Source organism: Diceros bicornis, chromosome 12 (assembly GCF_020826845.1).
Source record: "Diceros bicornis minor isolate mBicDic1 chromosome 12, mDicBic1.mat.cur, whole genome shotgun sequence".
In the NCBI taxonomy this organism is placed as follows: Eukaryota; Metazoa; Chordata; class Mammalia; order Perissodactyla; family Rhinocerotidae; genus Diceros; species Diceros bicornis.
The window spans coordinates 55,279,643-55,297,770 of NC_080751.1; the positions used below are offsets into that span (position 1 = coordinate 55,279,643).

General features: G+C 39.7%; 1 protein-coding gene across 1 annotated transcript; it reads right to left on the minus strand.

Annotated features, from left to right (window-relative positions):
- Positions 1-167: 167 nt before the first annotated feature.
- GPN1 (GPN-loop GTPase 1) lies at positions 168-18,128 on the minus strand. Its single transcript, XM_058551544.1, has 14 exons — positions 18,003-18,128; positions 17,202-17,295; positions 15,531-15,570; positions 14,641-14,707; positions 13,897-13,934; positions 11,879-11,957; positions 11,576-11,670; positions 10,556-10,601; positions 9,744-9,890; positions 8,941-9,023; positions 7,592-7,631; positions 6,844-6,934; positions 2,245-2,352; positions 168-344 (listed from the first exon to the last, which is right to left on the minus strand). Exons 1-14 carry the CDS (start codon positions 18,111-18,113, stop codon positions 259-261), a joined length of 1,125 nt encoding a protein of 374 aa, XP_058407527.1. The 5' UTR covers positions 18,114-18,128; the 3' UTR covers positions 168-258.

Below are 18,128 nucleotides of genomic sequence, written 5' to 3' on the forward strand. Positions count from 1 at the left end.
GACTTAAAGGGATATCAGCAGCATCCAAGAACAGTCAGAATATCCTTCCTTGCATAAATCCAAGGGAAAGGCCAAGGGGAAGTGGCATCTACCTGCCAGGTCCAAGTGTCTTCTATCCCTGGCTTCATCTGAGTCTGGAGATTTCCCAAATAAGAGAAACTCTGCTATTCTGAACAAAATTGTTCTTTATATTAGCTCCCAATCAGAGGTAAAGATAACTCCTTCACACAGAGTTCCAAAATTTTGGACTTCTGGAAACTATTTGTTGTTTCTCTTCCAGTACTGTGCCATTGATTCTTGCATAAAATTCTGGAATGCTGGCTCTTCATGGCTTTCCTCTGTAACTGCAAGGAAAAAAGAAAGTCAATTCTTTTTAAACTCTCCCATTAGATAGGTGGATTCGAGTTGCTGTCACTCATCCATCAGAAATAGTATTTCTAAAAAACTAAGTGTTCAATTCTCCCATTAAGGAATTATCTTCCAAAAGCATGCTGTATTTATCATGTTGTCCAAAATGTACAATTTCTTTTATCTGTAAGTGGGGAGAATACCTCCCTCATAAAGTAACTAAAATGAGGTCCCAGTCCTACATATTTTTAACCAAGAGAAATGAAAACATATGTCCACACAAAGACCTATTAACGAATGTTTATAGCAGCTTCATTCATAATAGCCAAAATCTAGAAACAATTCAGATGTCAATCAGCTAGTGAATGGATAAACAAATAGTGGTACATCCACATGATGGAATATTACTCAGCAATAAAAAAGAACATACTACTGATACGTGCAACAACATGGATGGATCACAAAACCATTGCACTGAGTGAAAAAAACCAAATGCAAGTTAAATACTGTGATTCCAATTATACAACATTCTGGAAAAGGCAAAATTATAGGAACAGAGATCACATCAGTGGTTGACAGGAACTAGGTGTGCAGGAAGACACTGAATAAAAACGGGCATGAGGTGGGAGCCAGCCTGGTGGGGTAGTGGTTAGGTTTGCACGCTCCACTTCGGGGGCCCGGTGCTTGTGAGTTCAGACCCCAGGCATGGACCTACGCACCGCTTGTCAAGCCATGCTGTGGTGGCATCCCGCATACAAAGTGGGGGAAGACTGGCATAGATGTTAGCTCAGGGCCAATCTTCCTCAGCAAAAAAATAAAAATAAAAAAAATAACAGAAAAACGGGCATGAGGGAACTTTTGAGGTGATGGAAGTGTTCTATATCTCGATTATGATGGTGATTACAAGACTATATATGTGTTAAAACTCATCAGACTATATACTTTAAAAGGGTAGGTTTTGGGGCCAGCCCCGGGGCTTAGCAGTTAAGTGCGCGCGCTCCACTACTGGTCGCCCGGGTTCAGAGCCCAGGCCGCACCGATGCACCGCTTGTTGGGCCATGTTGAGGCGGCGTCCCACATACAGCAACTAGAAGGATGTGCAGCTATGACATACAACTATCTACTGGGGCTTTGGGGAGAAAAAGGGGAAAAAAAAGGAGGATTGGCAATAGATGTTAGCTCAGGGCTGGTCTTCCTCAGCAAAAAGAGGAAGATTGGCGTGGATGTTAGCTCAGGGCTGATCTTCCTCAGCAAAAAGAGGAGGATTGGCGTGGATGTTAGCTCAGGGCTGATCTTCCTCACAAAAAAATAAATAAATAAAAGGGTAGGTTTTACTATTTGTAAATTATACCTCAATAAATCTGATTAAATGAGGCAATTTACATGTTAGCATCCAGCACATTGGAGTAAAGAGAGTTTGCTCTTGGTCATAGCTAGGACCTAAAAGTGCTGTCTCAAGATTAGATTCTGCTCACAGGCCTTAAAACTATGCCAAGTGGAAGGAACCCTTTTGGGTTTCCAGAGCCATTCTATCCTCAATGTTACAGTCCCTTCTGACTGGTTTAGCTCTGCTGAGGCCTCCTTATGTATTCTTGAAACAATAATTACAATAAACAAAAAGACTGGATTTCTCAAATTGAGTTAGAACCTAAAGATGAGAAGACACAAAACTACTAAAAGGCCTGTAATCAGCTTAATATTAACCATTCAGTAGGAAGGCCAGGAACTCTCAATATATGGAACTCTTTCCTGGTGCTGTATCCTTTACCATCTCCTCTCTCTCCTATTATTGGCTGCACGCTTAAGGTCTTCTCTCAACACAAAGAAGCTCCTGAGCAAACAATGTGAGGATAGGCAGCTGTTCTGTTTTCATGAGCCACCTCAGCCACCTCTTACCTCTGTGGTCAATATCATCGGTATCACTGTCTGCTTCCTCATCCTCTTCATCCAAGGTTCCCCGAGTCAGGATCAAGTCAGAAGGGTCCAGCACAGGAGATAAGCTGTCTACAGAGAAAACACCAATCAGTAGAATGTCATGAACATATGTCTCCTCAAAAAAGGTGATTTTGAATCAATAAGTAATTATGATTATAAATTGGCAGGATGAAAGTGGTCATGATAAAAGTCAGGGGCCGGCCCCGTGGCTTAGCGGTTAAGTGCGCGCGCTCCGCTACTGGCAGCCCGGGGTTCAAATCCCAGGCGCGCACCAACGCACCGCTTCTCTGGCCATGCTGAGGCCGAGTCCCACATACAGCAACTAGAAGGATGTGCAGCTATGACATACAACTATCTACTGGGGCTTTGGGGGGGAAAAAATGAATAAATTATAAAAAAAAAAAAAGGGGCCGGCCCCATGGCTTAGCAGTTAAGTGTGCGCGCTCCGCTGCTGGCGGCCCGGGTTTGGATCCCGGGCGTGCGACGCAACGCTTCTCCAGCCATGCTGAGGCCGCGTCCCACATACAGCAACTAGAAGGATGTGCAGCTATGACATACAACAATCTGCTGGGGCTTTGGGGGGAAAAAAGTAAATAAATGAAATCTTAAAAAAAAAAAAAAAAAAGTCAGGATCCCACCTCTTAGTATTGCTAATACCACTTAATATTTCTACACTAGTTTAGTTTACAAAGTGCTATCATGATCCCCAAACCCAAAAGTCCCATTTTTAAGCTGAGGAAAATAATTCTCAAGTAGTTCTCTTGGTAGTAACGTCATTCGTTTTTACTAGCTCACAGCTTGGAAGAGGCTATGGTTTTTCCTATGAAGGCTAAAGACATTTGAGCAGATCCAGTGTACTGTCAGTCAAGGGTAAAGGTGTGGAGCACTAAGGAAGCTTCCTGGTGGAAATTTAAGTTCAGCGAGACTCTGAAGAGAATACAGGGTGAAATGACCTAGCGTAGAGGAGCCAGGGTATTATTTAAGAAAAAGAGAGAAGGGAAAAAATGGAAAATCAAATAGGGCAAAATTTCCTACCTATCCAAACCAAATAAGGGCTGAGCTCCAATAATCATGAAAAAGTCTAATCAAGTAATTCCAGGGCAGGGGATTCAGCCTGCAGGGGTCAGTCTCTATTAGAACCTAAACCCATGCCAAGTATCCTAAAGACATGGGAGGACATGACCACTCTCTTCAGGAGCCTAAGAGGTTTAAAAGAGCTCAGCTGGAGAATAAGGGTGGCCAACAGCAGCAACATCAAAGGGGACACACCTCAAGGGGCCTGTGGCCCTGAAAAAGGATGATGACATGGTGTGCTGACAGTCAATGCCTCATTCTGTGCCTAACTAAGAATTAGGCAACTATACTTGTGATTTTCCTCAAATAATTTACTGAAACTCCCCCAATCTTGAACAGGCTATCTGAGCAGAGCAGACCCTTTGCAGCAGTAAATTTAACATTTGCCATTTCACATATTCATGAGTGATTCCAAACACAGAAATTTATTTTGCTGAGGTAAGAAGGATGGCACAGGTGAGTTCACTTAACTGGTAAACCCAGCCAGTTTTTAGCATTTCCTCCTCCAAGCGGTTTTGCTGTTCTCTGCTAGACGTATAGCAGTATCTTTCATGAAGAGAACTTTACTCCTTTAAAGGCCAGTTCATCAGTAAGCATGGGTGGGTGGGGTGTATATATTTAAATATGAGCACCAACCTAGAAGCCCCTAGAGAATCAATGACAAAACTAACTTGAACAATAAAAAATAAGTCAGTAAAGTAGCAGGATAAAAAGACTAATATACAGAAATTAAAAGCCTTCATATACACAAATATAAACAGAAGATATAACGGTTCATAAAATCCAATTTTTAATACTAACAGAAGATAAAATCCTTGAAATAAATTCAACAAAAAATATGCAAAACCTACACGAAGAAAACACTCCTGGAAAGACACAAAAGTAGACTTGGCAAATATAAACACATTCCTTGTTCTTGGATAAGAAGACTCAACATCACAGAGATGTCAGTTCTCCCTAAATTAACGAATATAACACAACCCAATAAAAATACCAAAAAGCTTGGGGTCAGCTCGGTGGCGTAGCGGTTAAGTTCATGCGTTCTGCTTTGGCAGCCTGGGGCTCGCAGGTTTGGATCCCGGGTACGGACCTATGTACCGCTTACCAAGCCATGCTGTGGCAGACATCCCACATAAAACAGAGGAGGATGGGCACGGATGTTAGCCCAGGGCCAATCTTTCACAGCAAAATGAGGAGGATTGGCAATGGATGTTAGCTCAGAGCTAGTCTTCCTCACCAAAAATAAAAAAACCAAAAAGCTTTCTTAGCAAGCTAGATAAGTTGATACTTAAGTTCCTGTGGAAAAATAAACATGCAAGAATAGCCAGGGAAACACTAAAAAAGAAAAGTATGAAGGGGACTAGCCCTAGCAGATATTAAAACATACTATAAAGCCTCTACGTAATTAAAACAGCATGCTAGAGGCATGCAGACAGTCCATAAGAATAAAACTGGTAGTCCAGAAATATACCCAAGGACACACGGAACTTTAGTATATGATACAGGTAGCAACCGAGATCACTGGGGCAAATGTAGACTTTTTAATAAATAGTGTGGGTACAAGTATTTATGAAAAAGGTAACATAGATCGTATGTACCTCACACCATACCCAGGAATAAACTCTAAACGGATCAGGGATCTAAATGTAGAAAATGAAACCATACAACTACTACAATAAAACATGAGCGAATTCCTCTTTAACATAGGTGTAGGTAAAGGATTCCCAACTGCAACTCAAAATCCAGTTGTAATAACAGATAAATAAATTTGACTATATTAAAACAAAACAAAATAAAAACTTTTTCATGGCAAAATAACACCATGAACAAAGTCAAAGCACAGTTGACAAACAGAGAGAAAATATTTGCAACATGTATCACAGGAAAATGGATACTGTCCCTACTATATTAGTAGATATTAAAACTAGTGGGTGAACATTTGAAAATTAAAAGGATATTTATATAGCCTCAAAGCATCACCCCATAAAATACTTATTATGAAGGGAAAAATAATAACTTCATGATGAAAAAACCTGGCAGACATCACTTCAAGCAAGTGATCAAAGTTATCATCACCAGTAATGGGACAAATCAACATCATGTGTCTCCTGATACGACATACGGAAAAAAACACAACTTCATTTCCATAAAGTTCTGCCAAAAATGTGCCACCTGAATCAAATCATGAGGAAACATCAGACAAACCCACATCAAGGAAAATTCCATAACTGTCCTGTACACTTCAAAAATGTCAACGTCATGAAATACAAAGAAAGAGTAAAGAATCGTTCCAGATTAAAGGAGAATAAGAGACATGACAACTAAATGCAATGCAGATTCAGGATTTTCTCCTGCTATAAGGGCAAATGGCTAACTCCAAATAAGGTCTATACATTAGATAATAGTGACGTATCAATGTTAATTTCCTGATTTTTGATAACTACAATGAGGTTATATAAAATAATGCCTTTGTTTTTGGGAAACAGACTGAAATATTCAAGGGTAAAGGCTCATTGTGTCTGCAACTTCCTCCTAAATGATTCAGAAAGAAGTAATATATATATTATTAAAATATTTATATATTATATGTAAATATATTTATATAAAATATAAAGTCATACATATATGAGAAAGACAGAGAATATAGTAAATGTGGTAGAATATTAACAGTTTGGGACTCTAGTTGAAGGTTATATGGCAATTCTTGGTACTATTCATGCAACTTTTCTGTTAATCTGAAATTAAAATAAACAGTAAAAAAAATGGGGAGGTAAAAAATATTTTAAAAAAATAACAAAGAAGACATCAAGTATCTTGCCAAAGTAAAACAAAAACTACCTGACATGGAAGAACCCAAAGTGGTGCAGTTGTATACAACTTTCAGGGGTTTGCCTTTCCAAATCACATACGTGTATATACATGAAAGGTAAATATGGATAAAGTAAATGTGATATGATAGATGGATAGGGATATATAGTGAATTCTTCTTTAACATAGGTGTTAGATATAGATATATCTCTATGTCTATGTCTGTACACTTCAAAAATGTCAATGTCATGAAATACAAAGAAAGACTAAGGAACCATTCCAGATTAAAGAAGACTAAGAGACATGACAATTAAATACAATGCAGATCCAGGATATAGATAGATAGATAGATAGATAGATAGATAGATAGATAGATAGATAGATGATAGACAGACAGACACACAGAAAGACAGATAGATAGAGATAGAGACGGAGATAGGTAGATAGGTAGGTAGGTAGGTAGACAGACAGACAGACAGAGAGACAGATGGATAGAGACATAGATTAGATAGATAGATAGATAGATAGATAGATAGATAGATAGATAGATAGATAGACAGACAGAAAGACAGACAGATAGATAGACAGAAAATACATTTACTTTATCCTTTTCTCTTTCTCTCTCTTAAATAAGTGTACCCTCCCTTTAGTTCCTAACACCAAGAGACTCTCCAATACCTGTAGCAGTCCCCGTGTCCAAGGCTACAGAGGCCATATCTTTCTGAAGGCGTTCCAGTTGTTCCTTCTGCTGTTGGCTCTGTGCACTGGCCTGCAGAGAGAAAAACGTCATCATATTAAAAAATGAGTCCCAGTCAGATGCCAGACTTCTAACTGGAGATGACTCATTAAACAAATACTACAGGCTATTTAAACAATGAGGCAGATAATGGATGGCTGATACCGGGACAGAAACACTGAGCAGTGTAGGCCCAGACTAGCAGAAGTTCAGACTGGAGCACTCTGCAGACTGAATTAGAGGTTTAGAAATTGGACACAAAAGCAAATCAAAAGAACCTTCAAAGAGACATAACAGGAAGGCTCAGTATAAGGGGCCCAATGCAGCCAATGGGGGCAGGAAACCTGATCATTTGGGATACGAGTTGTGAACCACATGTTCTTAAACAAAATTCTACAACTAGCCTTTAAATGGACCTTGGAGTAGGGGTCGGAGTGGGGTGCAAGAAGGGCTTAGCATATATAACAGGAAAAATCTGATTTTTAAAAATTCAAATAGAAAGAAGAAAAATAATTAAGGGGCCTTTCTGCATCAAGACAGCAGACATACAAACTTACAAATTTAAATTAACACATATCTAAAAGATACACTGAGAGCCAAAACAAAAGCATTTATGGCAGGAGGATTAGTACACGGTTTGAGGTTGTTTCTTCAGTGGCCCTAAAATACACAAATAGCCTCCTCTCTTACCAGCGATTTCTTCAGACGTTCATATTCAGGACGATACTCCCTGGAAAGATAAACACTTTCTAAATTCCTTTGCTTAATAATTTGTCCTGCCCACCTTCACATCACTTCTATTTTCCTAATACTCTGACAATAACAATAGATCTTACCTCACTGAACATCAGATGTAACAAGTCTTAGTCACTGAGGTTCTATTCCTATGGAATTAAAAGCCAAGGTGTCCACCCTCACCCTGAAACCACTGAAGAGTCACACTGAAACCAGTGAAGAGACAAAAGACTGACTGCTGGGCTGGACAGATTAATTCTGGAGACCATGACTGATGAGCTCATCAATCATTTGGATAAACATCTGAGATGAGTAAGAGAAGCTAGGCCTGTTGGGCTCAGGAAGTCCACTATATTATAACGTGGTTTATCTGGGCAACAATGAAAGGATACAGAAAAGAGTCTATCCTGAGGCTTTGATAATACACAAAAAAAACCCTTGTCTGATGAATCAAAATCAAAACATGTGTCTGAAAACCAGTGTGGTTATTAGGATCTTGCTAAGTATGAAGCCAAAGGAACAGGCTATTAAGCAGCCAATTATCAGGCCACGGGCCTAAGGAAAGTGCACAGGTGCTCTGACTCCACTTTCCTTTAGGTAAATGGAATTCCAGTATTAACCATGACAATAGTTATAACCATCATTTATCATGACATGTGCTTACTATTTATTATGACATGTGCTTACAGCAATTGGGCTAGGTGCTTTAGATATATTTTCTCAAATGATCCTACCAATGACCTTAGCAATAAATGCTATTATATCTGATCTACAAATGATGAAAACTTGCTAAGATCACTCATTTATTAAGTGGAAGAAACAGAAATCCAACCCATGCCAGTCTGACTCCAAAGTCCATGTTCTTAATCGGGAGTCAGCCAATGTGGCAAACAGGCCAAATCCAGCCCACTGCCTATTTTTGTAAATAAAGTTTTATTGGAACACAGCCATATCCATTCATTGACAAATTGTCTATGGGTGCTTCTGTGTGACAATGACAGAGTTGAGTAGTTGCAACAGAGATCGTATGGCCCACAAAGCCTAAAATACTATCTGGCTTTTTACAAAAAAAGTCTATGACTCCTGCTCTTAATCATTCAATACAGTGAAGATTTTATACTCTTATTTTTTAAAAAACGTTAATGGAAACTTGTTACCCCTAAGAGTGGCCAGATCCAGAACACATATGCAGGACAAATAATACATACACCAAAAACCGAAATGCTTTGCCTGGCAAAACTGTTATCAGATCAGAACTGTGGGTTAGTAAGAATGTCAGTAATAGAATTTTCCTTTATCCTCACCTTTCATACTCTTCTGCAGCACTGGTGACTTGCACAAAGAGTTCATCTAAGCCTGTACCCAGAACAGCAGACACACCCACCACCTGCCAAAAGTAGCATTAATGCCACGGAGGAAACAAATGTTTATTTTTAAATGGTATATGTTATTTTGTCCAAATGTTATAAAATCTTCACAAAAGAGGTTTAGATACTTTAAAAAGTCTCTGGCAAAGAGTCAAGCTAACACAAAACAAAACAGCATGCCTAGTCAAAAGTCATGGAAATAAGCCTATGGAAAATAGAGAATTGAAAAAGAAAGATAATTAGGACGGAACAAGTAGCAGGACTTTTTATCTATTCCCTATCAAATCAAACCACTGACTGTTCTCTATAAAAATTAGTATCTCAATGCCTTTGCTTGGGCAAGTAACATACTCCCTGCCACCCATACCTATTTCCACTTACGCAAATCTTACCCTTCCTTCAAAGCATACCTCTAATGTTATATCCTCCAAAATCCCTCACACAAAAAGTGATCTGCCCCTCCCCACCATCAGGCCCAACTTCCAATCTTTCCTTACGTATTTGCCACAATATATCACATGTTTCAATTCTGTGTGTAGCCTTCTCTCCTAACTAGACCATAAACTCTCTGAGGGTGGGGTCTATCTTATTTATCTTTTAAATATCCAGTTATAAATAAGTAACGCTTTAAAAGTTATTTCCAGAAGGTAAGGAACTTCCTTTCTAAGACAGATTCAAAGCCAGCCCTGTGGGTTAAAAGATTATTTGGAAAGACTCAGTATGAGCAAGAGGAAGTTTACCCTGAGTGAGCTGTAAAACTCATCTAACACCAGGCTCATTGAACGAGTCAGGTTACTGACATATGTAGTCTCTTGATTCAAGGCATCTTGGAAAGCCTCAAAATCCTGCATCCATTCCACTGCAAAGCTGTGATCAATGATGTCAGTCTGCACCAGAGAGAAGTCAACTATCAGCAACCAGAGATGAGGTTAGACGTCAAATAACGGCAAAAAAAATTTTTTAATTAAGTGGTGACAGCAAAAAGCAATCATTCATATATTTTCTTCTCTGCTTCTCCCAATTCCTCCTCCACTGCAACAAGCCAAAAAGAGCCAATACTGTTGTATAGCGTAAATAATTAAATCAAGATGTGTTCTCTTGGTTGATGCAGACCCTTCACTATCCACTGCCAAGTGACCATGGCTGCAGAGGATGTCAGCACATTCCAGACTCTGAAGTCAAGTAGTCTCTCGCATCCTAGCCATCAACTAACAACAGGGAAATTTTGTTTTTGTTTGTTTTAATTGCCACTTTCAACAGACTAGCAGTCCCTCCCCCACTTACACACCCTTGATTTTGAGGGATAACCTATACGCTATGGTTGAGGGGCTGCTGTATCTAGCCTAAAATAACTTTGGGTGAGAGTCAGTGATAAATATTCTTTCAACTTGATTGAATCATTTTCCTAGAAGTGCTCATGGCTTTGTTTCAGTTACGCCTGAATCTGCTCTCCAGCATCTGAAATAATCCTTCTCACCTATCCAAACCTTCTGATAACACAAGGTTCTGATGAGAAAGAAATGTTGAATCATAACAGGCAGGATCCACTTACTTTATTCATGACCACGATGAAAGGCAGCTTGGTTTTGTACAAGATGCTGAAAAGCAAACATCAAGACAGTGTTATTAGTAAAAGCACTTAAGCTCCTGCTTGCCCGATGTCAGTGTAAGAACCGAGAGAAGAGAAGGGGAATGGGTTGACTCTAAACAAAGGTATCCCTTCTGACCCAGCATACACGTAATATTCTCCCCTCCTAAGAGGGAAACCATCATTACCATCAAGCAAGCAACTCTCCCCCACCCCCGCCACACTCTCTCTTTTTCTCTTTCTTGGACTATTAATGTTTTGATACTGATCCTGTTTTTCTGTGTATCTGTTTGTTGTCACCAAATAACTGTCTTTTAAACAATTAATATTAAAATAAAATAATGTACAGGTCATCAGATTTCTATCTGGATTAGGATTTTTTGCACCTAACAAGAAGAGATATCCCTAATCATGTTAGAGGAGATGAATGTTGGGGATGGCTTCTGTGTATCCCCCAAATTAAATTCTCTCAGCTTTAACAATGGTCTGCCTTGCTCCTAGGTCTAATGCACTAACATAGCCTAGTGAGGCATGTCCTTCCTCTCCTACTGGCACTACACTTGGGGCAAACCCGTGCATTTTAGAACTATGGATAAATCTTTTTATTCATAGTCTCTCCTCATGTTATAATTTCACTCTACCTATCATAACACAGAAAAGGAACATTTAGACCAGAGGGCTCTATTCTTTTTAGATTTGGATTTCATTAAATCAGGAGCAACTACCAGAAGGTTAATATTCATACACCACCTATTTCTGTAACAAGCAAGGAAGGAAGATGAGGAATTGCTGATAGAGAATGCCAACAACACATGTGCCTCTTTTCTCTTCTGAACCCTCCCCAACTCACTGCCACTAAACTGACTGGCAAATCTGAATAAGCACAAATCTAGGGGTAAGCACTCAGAAGCCAAAAACAAAAGAGAAAAAGAAGAGGAGGCCTCATACCTTGATGTAATACCATGCCCACCAATAATGAATTACCTGCAGGCATAGAGCATATTGGACATGAAGGTCACTGGGTTGGTACTTCGTGATGTATCCATTACATAAATGACAATCGTTGGAAATGAGGATGCCTAAAGCCACAAAATAATAAAAGCCTTAGTCAGAGGGCTCATGACCTGTCCCCAAACTTTTCCTATCTTCCTTAGCAAGGGAGAACCACTTTAGGTAGAGTATGCAGAGCTCTGTAACTCCCCTCCATATAAGGCCCCACGCAATAAAAAGATGTGTATTCAGTCTAGCTCTCTAGTTATTCTCAGTAACAAGTCCTAGAAAACTCACCAGGGCCTCAGTGATGATTGTCCCAGAAGCTGACCAGGTGAATACCTCAATCTGTCCAGGTGTGTCAATCAAGACATATCTGTGTCAAGAAAGATGATTAAAGAAGTATTACACTTGTGCAATCTGACAGATATTCCATCACACAAAACATTAAACATCTGGTTATCCAAGACTGGAATAACCTCTTCACACTGCCAAGTCTAACTTCCTCCCATTGCTCTTTAAATGCATACCACATTCCCCTAGACTTTCTTCAATGTCTAATATTCATGCTAATGCGCAGGAGCAGCAGTCCATAAATTGTTGCAAATGATCCAGGGGAAACTGGGATACTTACAGAAACACACTGCATTAAAAATGAGAGATAAGCAGGGGCCAGCCCAGTGGTGCAACTGGTTAAGTGCGTGCACTCCGCTGCGGTGGCCCAAGGTTCGCCAGTTCAGATCCTGGGCGTGCACCGACGCACCACTTGGCAAGTCATGCTGTGGCGGCATCCCATATAAAGTGGAGGAAGATGGGCACGGATGTTAGCCCAGGGCCAGTCTTCCTCAGCAAAAAAAGAGGAGGATTGGTAGATGTTAGCACAGGGCTGATCTTCCTCACCAAAAAAAAAAGAGAGATAAGCAAAACCAGAATGTAAATCCCTTGGGAAACCATCCAGTTGCTTAGGAGTGGGGTGAGGGAAGGAGAGGAGGGAGATGGAGGGAGGGGGGGGTGATAGCTAAAAAATACAGAGTTTCTTCTTGAGGTGATGAAAATGTTCTAAAATTGATTGTGGTGATGGTTGCATAATTCTGTGAATATACTAAAAGTCACTGAATTGTACACTTTAAATGGGTGAATTGTATGGTATGTGAATTATACCTCAATGAAGCTGTTTTTAAAAATGAGCAAAGAATTTGAATAGATATTTCTCCAAATATACAGCAATGGCCAATAAGTACATGAAAAGATGATCAACATCATTAATCATTGAGGAAAAACAAATCAAAACCACAATGCAATACCACTTCACACCCACTAAGATAGCTATAATCAAAAATAAGGATAATAACAAGCATTGGCGAGGATGCAGAGAAACTAAAACCCTCATACGTTGTTGGTGGGAATACAAAATGGTGCAGCCACCAAGAGCTGGGAGAAAGGAGGAATAGGAAATAACCACTAATGCGCATGGGGTTTCTTTTGGGGATGATGAAAATGTTCTGAAATTAGATAGTGGTGATCAATGAATAATTTTGTGAATATACTAAAAACCACTAAATTGTATACTTTAAAGGAGCGCACTTTATGGTATGTGAATTTATATCTCAATAAAGCTATTATTTTTAAAAATTACCTCTAGTATGATCCCAATTTTGTAAAACATCTTATCCATCCATCCTTCTATCTATGCATATATGCATAGAAACAAGTGGAATGATAGTCACTGATAGTAATAATGAGAGTTATTTCTAGTGGAAATCTAGTGAGTGACAATTTCATCTTTTAAATATTATATATGGCTTGAATTCTTTATAATGACCATAGATCCTTTTTTATAAAAATAATAAATTATCTTTCTTTTTTGAAAAGAGCAAATCTGTTAAAGATTTAACAACAGTTAATTGTGGGTAAGAACAAATATTATTTTATTTTATATTTTGATACTTTTAAATTAAAAAATTATTCTCTCTGAATCCTGTAAATTATATTCATTTAAAAAAGGGTTATTAAGGTGTTTTAGAGACTTTAATGCCAACAAGCATAGTTTCCCAAGAGAAGGCAGGTAGACAACTGGATTTGGACAAAGTCTCAAAATATTTCCTAAGAAGTCATAGACATATACCCAAGTGATTGGGGGTGGGATACTATTTAGTTTTACACTGTATAGCATCTTAATGATTTTATTGTGCTTTTTTTTCACTTCTAATGGTTTCATCTCAAGCTACATCCTTTCAGAGCTTGATGGTATCCCCTTCAAAAAGCCTAGTGTCAACTACCAACTAATAGATAAGCATTAAACTGAAATCACTTACTTAGAAATGTTCTGGGCCTTCTCAATAAATTTCATCACCTAAAGGAAAACGATGCCAGTTACAACAGGATCCAATTTCAACACAAAACTCACAGGGCCCTCTCCAAAGTGGCCTGCCTCCCAGGCACCATTTACTACTGAATCTCTATATTCTCATTCTTAGGACACAAACTAATAAACTCACTGAACCAAAGAAACAGCTGCATCAGCAGCACTACAATATCCTGGAGAACACTGCAAGGACCTGAGAAGCTGAAGACTTGATCTGTCCCTGGCAAGTCATTTTGGTAATGACTTGGCCTTGATGCTTTGGTAAAATAGACTGTCTCATAGAATGACATCAGGGTAAAAAATTAATGATTACAAAACACTCTTATAGAAGATGGGACAAAGAAAAGCTAACTGATGACAACTATTTGGCACACGTTAAAAGCCCCATTATCTTTCCATCCCATGCCTGTTAGCCCATCCCACTCCCTCTCCCACGATTCTATCCACAGGGTATAACAGATCAAGGAAAAAAGCCAGGTCTCCTGGATTTCTGTTTTATTGGCTGTCACAAATATTCTGAGTGTCTCACAATGTTGATCATCCTCTCATAGTCTACTTCTCTGTCTACCAAAATGCCTACTTATTTTCTATATTTATATCCAGGTTTATTGCTCTTCTTTCCCAATTTGATCAAGCTAAGGCACTTAAGAGTCACAGGTTTTAGCCATGCCTACGTAAGTAAAGACAGACATACCTGATCAAATCTGGTAGCAAAGAGATTGAGTGACGTCACTATGCCACCATTGGGCCCAAGTCCATATCTAGACACTAAGTTGAGGATTTAAATTGCTTATAAATCAATTTAAATGATAAAGTTCATACATAGGATATCACTCACATAAACAGCATTATAACATTAGTGTTCCATTAATGGATATTGGCAAGCTTATCCTTGACTAACATGTACCACACAACCTTAACCTCATAGGGAAACATTCATTATCAAGGTCTTCCTCGTTCATTTATCAGTTTAGGGATGGCCAGGAAAAATGAAGAAACTAAAGTGACCACAAGGTAATAGACAGATGCATTAGGCAGTGACAGCCTGCTGGCATTAGCCGTTAAGATCATCTACATAACAGTCCTTGCTGTGATCCTCATGAATCAAGCAAACTACTGATTATAATTAGTATTCCTACCCAGAGTTACTTACAGGGAAAGTACACATTTCACACAGCAATGCAACACGGGTTCATCCTACTAAACCTACTCACTTCTGAGCTTCCCAGTCTGAAGAGGTGGTGACCAATGGATGTATCCTCCAAGGCAATACTACCTTGTGGGATCAAGATACGCTATCAGCTTGCCTCTCTATCTCTGTGCTCTCTAATTACAACAGCCTGCAGTCCGGGAAGATGGTAAGAAAACTGAAATCATAAGCTGAAATGGTATTTCTAATCACCTACAATACTTCTCCCCCCATCCATCTTCCATCCTGTTAATAAAATTACCTTAAAGCAATCAAATGCTTTTGCTTGTATATTTCACAAGGAAACACAAAAATATTCTTTCAAAGCCATAAAATACACAGACAGTAACTAGCCAAGGATGAGTCAACACTGAAGTAGACGTGGAAAAGGATACTGTTTCATGACTTCTTTATACTTCACAGTGTCACGAATATCTGGGGGGATAAAAATTAACTGGAATTTAACACATGAAAAACAATACAGTTTGAGACCCTACACCTATAATATCCTCAGGGAACAGGCCTCTCAAGTCATCTCTGCTTCCTCTAAGGAAAAAAAATAAGTTTCTCCCTTGGCATCTGAGTCACTTTTAAATCTTTTTCCTAAATTTTGAAGCTAAGATCATTGAACTGTGATAGCAAAAGAAGCAAGATTGTGAGAAGAAAAGAAGGGTAAAAGGTGCCCTATAAGGACTTTCCCTACCAGCAAGAAACTGAAACTAGCCCTTTAGGCTTATCTTGTCAGCATTCTCTTCTACTGATTTCTCCAGCTTCATACTAGTTACCTTTCTTAAAAGGACAATGCCAAGTAACCCAGGAAGAATGTTAGGTTAGCAGCTCTCAAGCTATGGCAGAGATAGTCTGAGACAAGGAGAAAAGCTTTATACAACTTAAATACCTTATCAGTGACCACTCGCATGGAACAAGAGAGCTAAGTCAAGAAAAAGGGTTTATTTCTTACTAATCACATACTGGTGACAAAGGTAACGCAGACATGATTTTTAAAAAACAACTAATCTGTCCAGTAACATCAAACTAAACCTATCTACCAGTCTGTAGACCTACCCCATAAAGTATTAGAATTCCATCCTTTAAGTGAGAAATGGGCAATTTTTTCTCAAACTCTTCCCAAAATGATCTCTGCTTCTTAATACAAGGTCTTCCTTTATTAGTATGTTTAGGGTGCAAGGAGCTTAACAGGATTAAGAAGAGACAAGGAGGGAGATGATCAGCATATAGTGATAGCCTGGAAATCAGGAAGCCCAGATCCTATTAAGAATCATGACACTGGGGCTGGCCCGGTGGCTTAGCGGTTAAGTGCGCGCGCTCCGCTGCTGGTGGCCCGGGTTTGGATCCTGGGCGCGCACCGAGGCACCGCTTCTCTGGCCATGCTGAGGCCGTGTCCCACATACAGCAACTAGAAGGATGTGCAGCTATGACATACAACTATCTACTGGGACTTTAATGGAAAAATAAATAAATAAAATTATTAAAAAAAAAAGAATCATGACACTGGATCACAACCATTCTAATTCTTTTTTATAGTCACAGATTCCTTTTAAAGTCTGATGATAACTGGGAACCTCTCTCCAAAACAATGCATATTTGGATATACACATACATTTTCCCATGTAACTTTGGGAGCAGAAGCAAGGTTCCTACAGATCAATACATGAACTACAAGAACCCTTACACTATAATTAAACTTTGAGAAAAGAAATTAAATAAAAAAGGTTTACATATCAGAGCCTGCTGAAGGGTTTATGGCCTAGAAGTGAGAGGACTGACTTTCTATCACTTCATTTTCCCAAACAACAATAGCCTGACACCCTAGTGTCAAAAAGAGGGAAGAGATAAAGGTGAATGGTAAGGAAACAAATTTAGGAAAGAAGAGAGAGTAAACAAAGAGAAAATGTGAATAAGGGAGAAGCCTGTTTATGGATTCTAGCAAATCCACGGGAAGTGAAAGTAGATAGTTCAGAAAAAAATGAAAGCATTGACGACTGGCAGGCTGGAGGCTTTCCATTCTGTGAGGCACTACACAGAGTTCTATACAGTTTACTCACCAATATTGGCAGGAAAGGGAACTTCATGCACAGCTGGGTCCAGGTTGATCACATAAGGTGGAGAGCCTTGGCTATGCAGGTGTCCTGTGAGCCTCTATAGAGATATGGGGAGAGTGATGGAGTAACACAAAGAGGGCATGATAAGGGAACAAGAGAGAACTTACATTCTTTTATGGCCCACAAAGACTTTTGCACTTACATTTCCCTCTACCTGAAATATTCGCTCCTGATGTCCACCTCCAATACTCAACTCTCAGTTGACATGTTACCTTTATTTATCACCCATCTAACAGAGCCTCCCCGACTCTCGATCACTTATTATTTTGTGGGTTTTTTTTTTTTTTTCCTATCTCTCCCACTAAAACGTTAGCTCTAAGCGGAACCTTGTCAATCTCATTTTCGCTGTATCCCCAGTCCCTGGAACATGGTAGGCGCGCAAGAAATAATTCTTTAGCCAATCTACACCGGAAGCCTATGTGCTAGCACTGTATTAATCGTCAGAGTTACTTGCAAGCCTCTGCCTTTGAGGAGTTGGCAACCTTATCGGTAAGACAATTCCAGTACAACGTGGTAAGCTGTACTAAGTATGCACTGAGGGTACGCGGAAGAGAGCCTTAATTCACCCAGGCTAGAGTCTGAGAAGGCTTCGCCGAGGAAGGAACTGGAGTTGCTGGCAAGTCCCCGAAAGCCACGCGCTGGTAACCTCCAACTCCACAGAAAGACCTCCCTTTCTCCCTGACCTTCCGCCAGCCACAGATAACCTCTCGCGCGCCCATACTACGCCCGCGCCGTGTAGGTCACCTGTACAAAGGTGGTTTTCCCAGATCCCGCCATTCCCAACACCAGGAGACACACTGGGGGCTGAGGACCCCCGCAAGCCTCCGGCTCAGCAGCAGCTACGGGCGCCGCCATCTTTCTCCTGGCTCC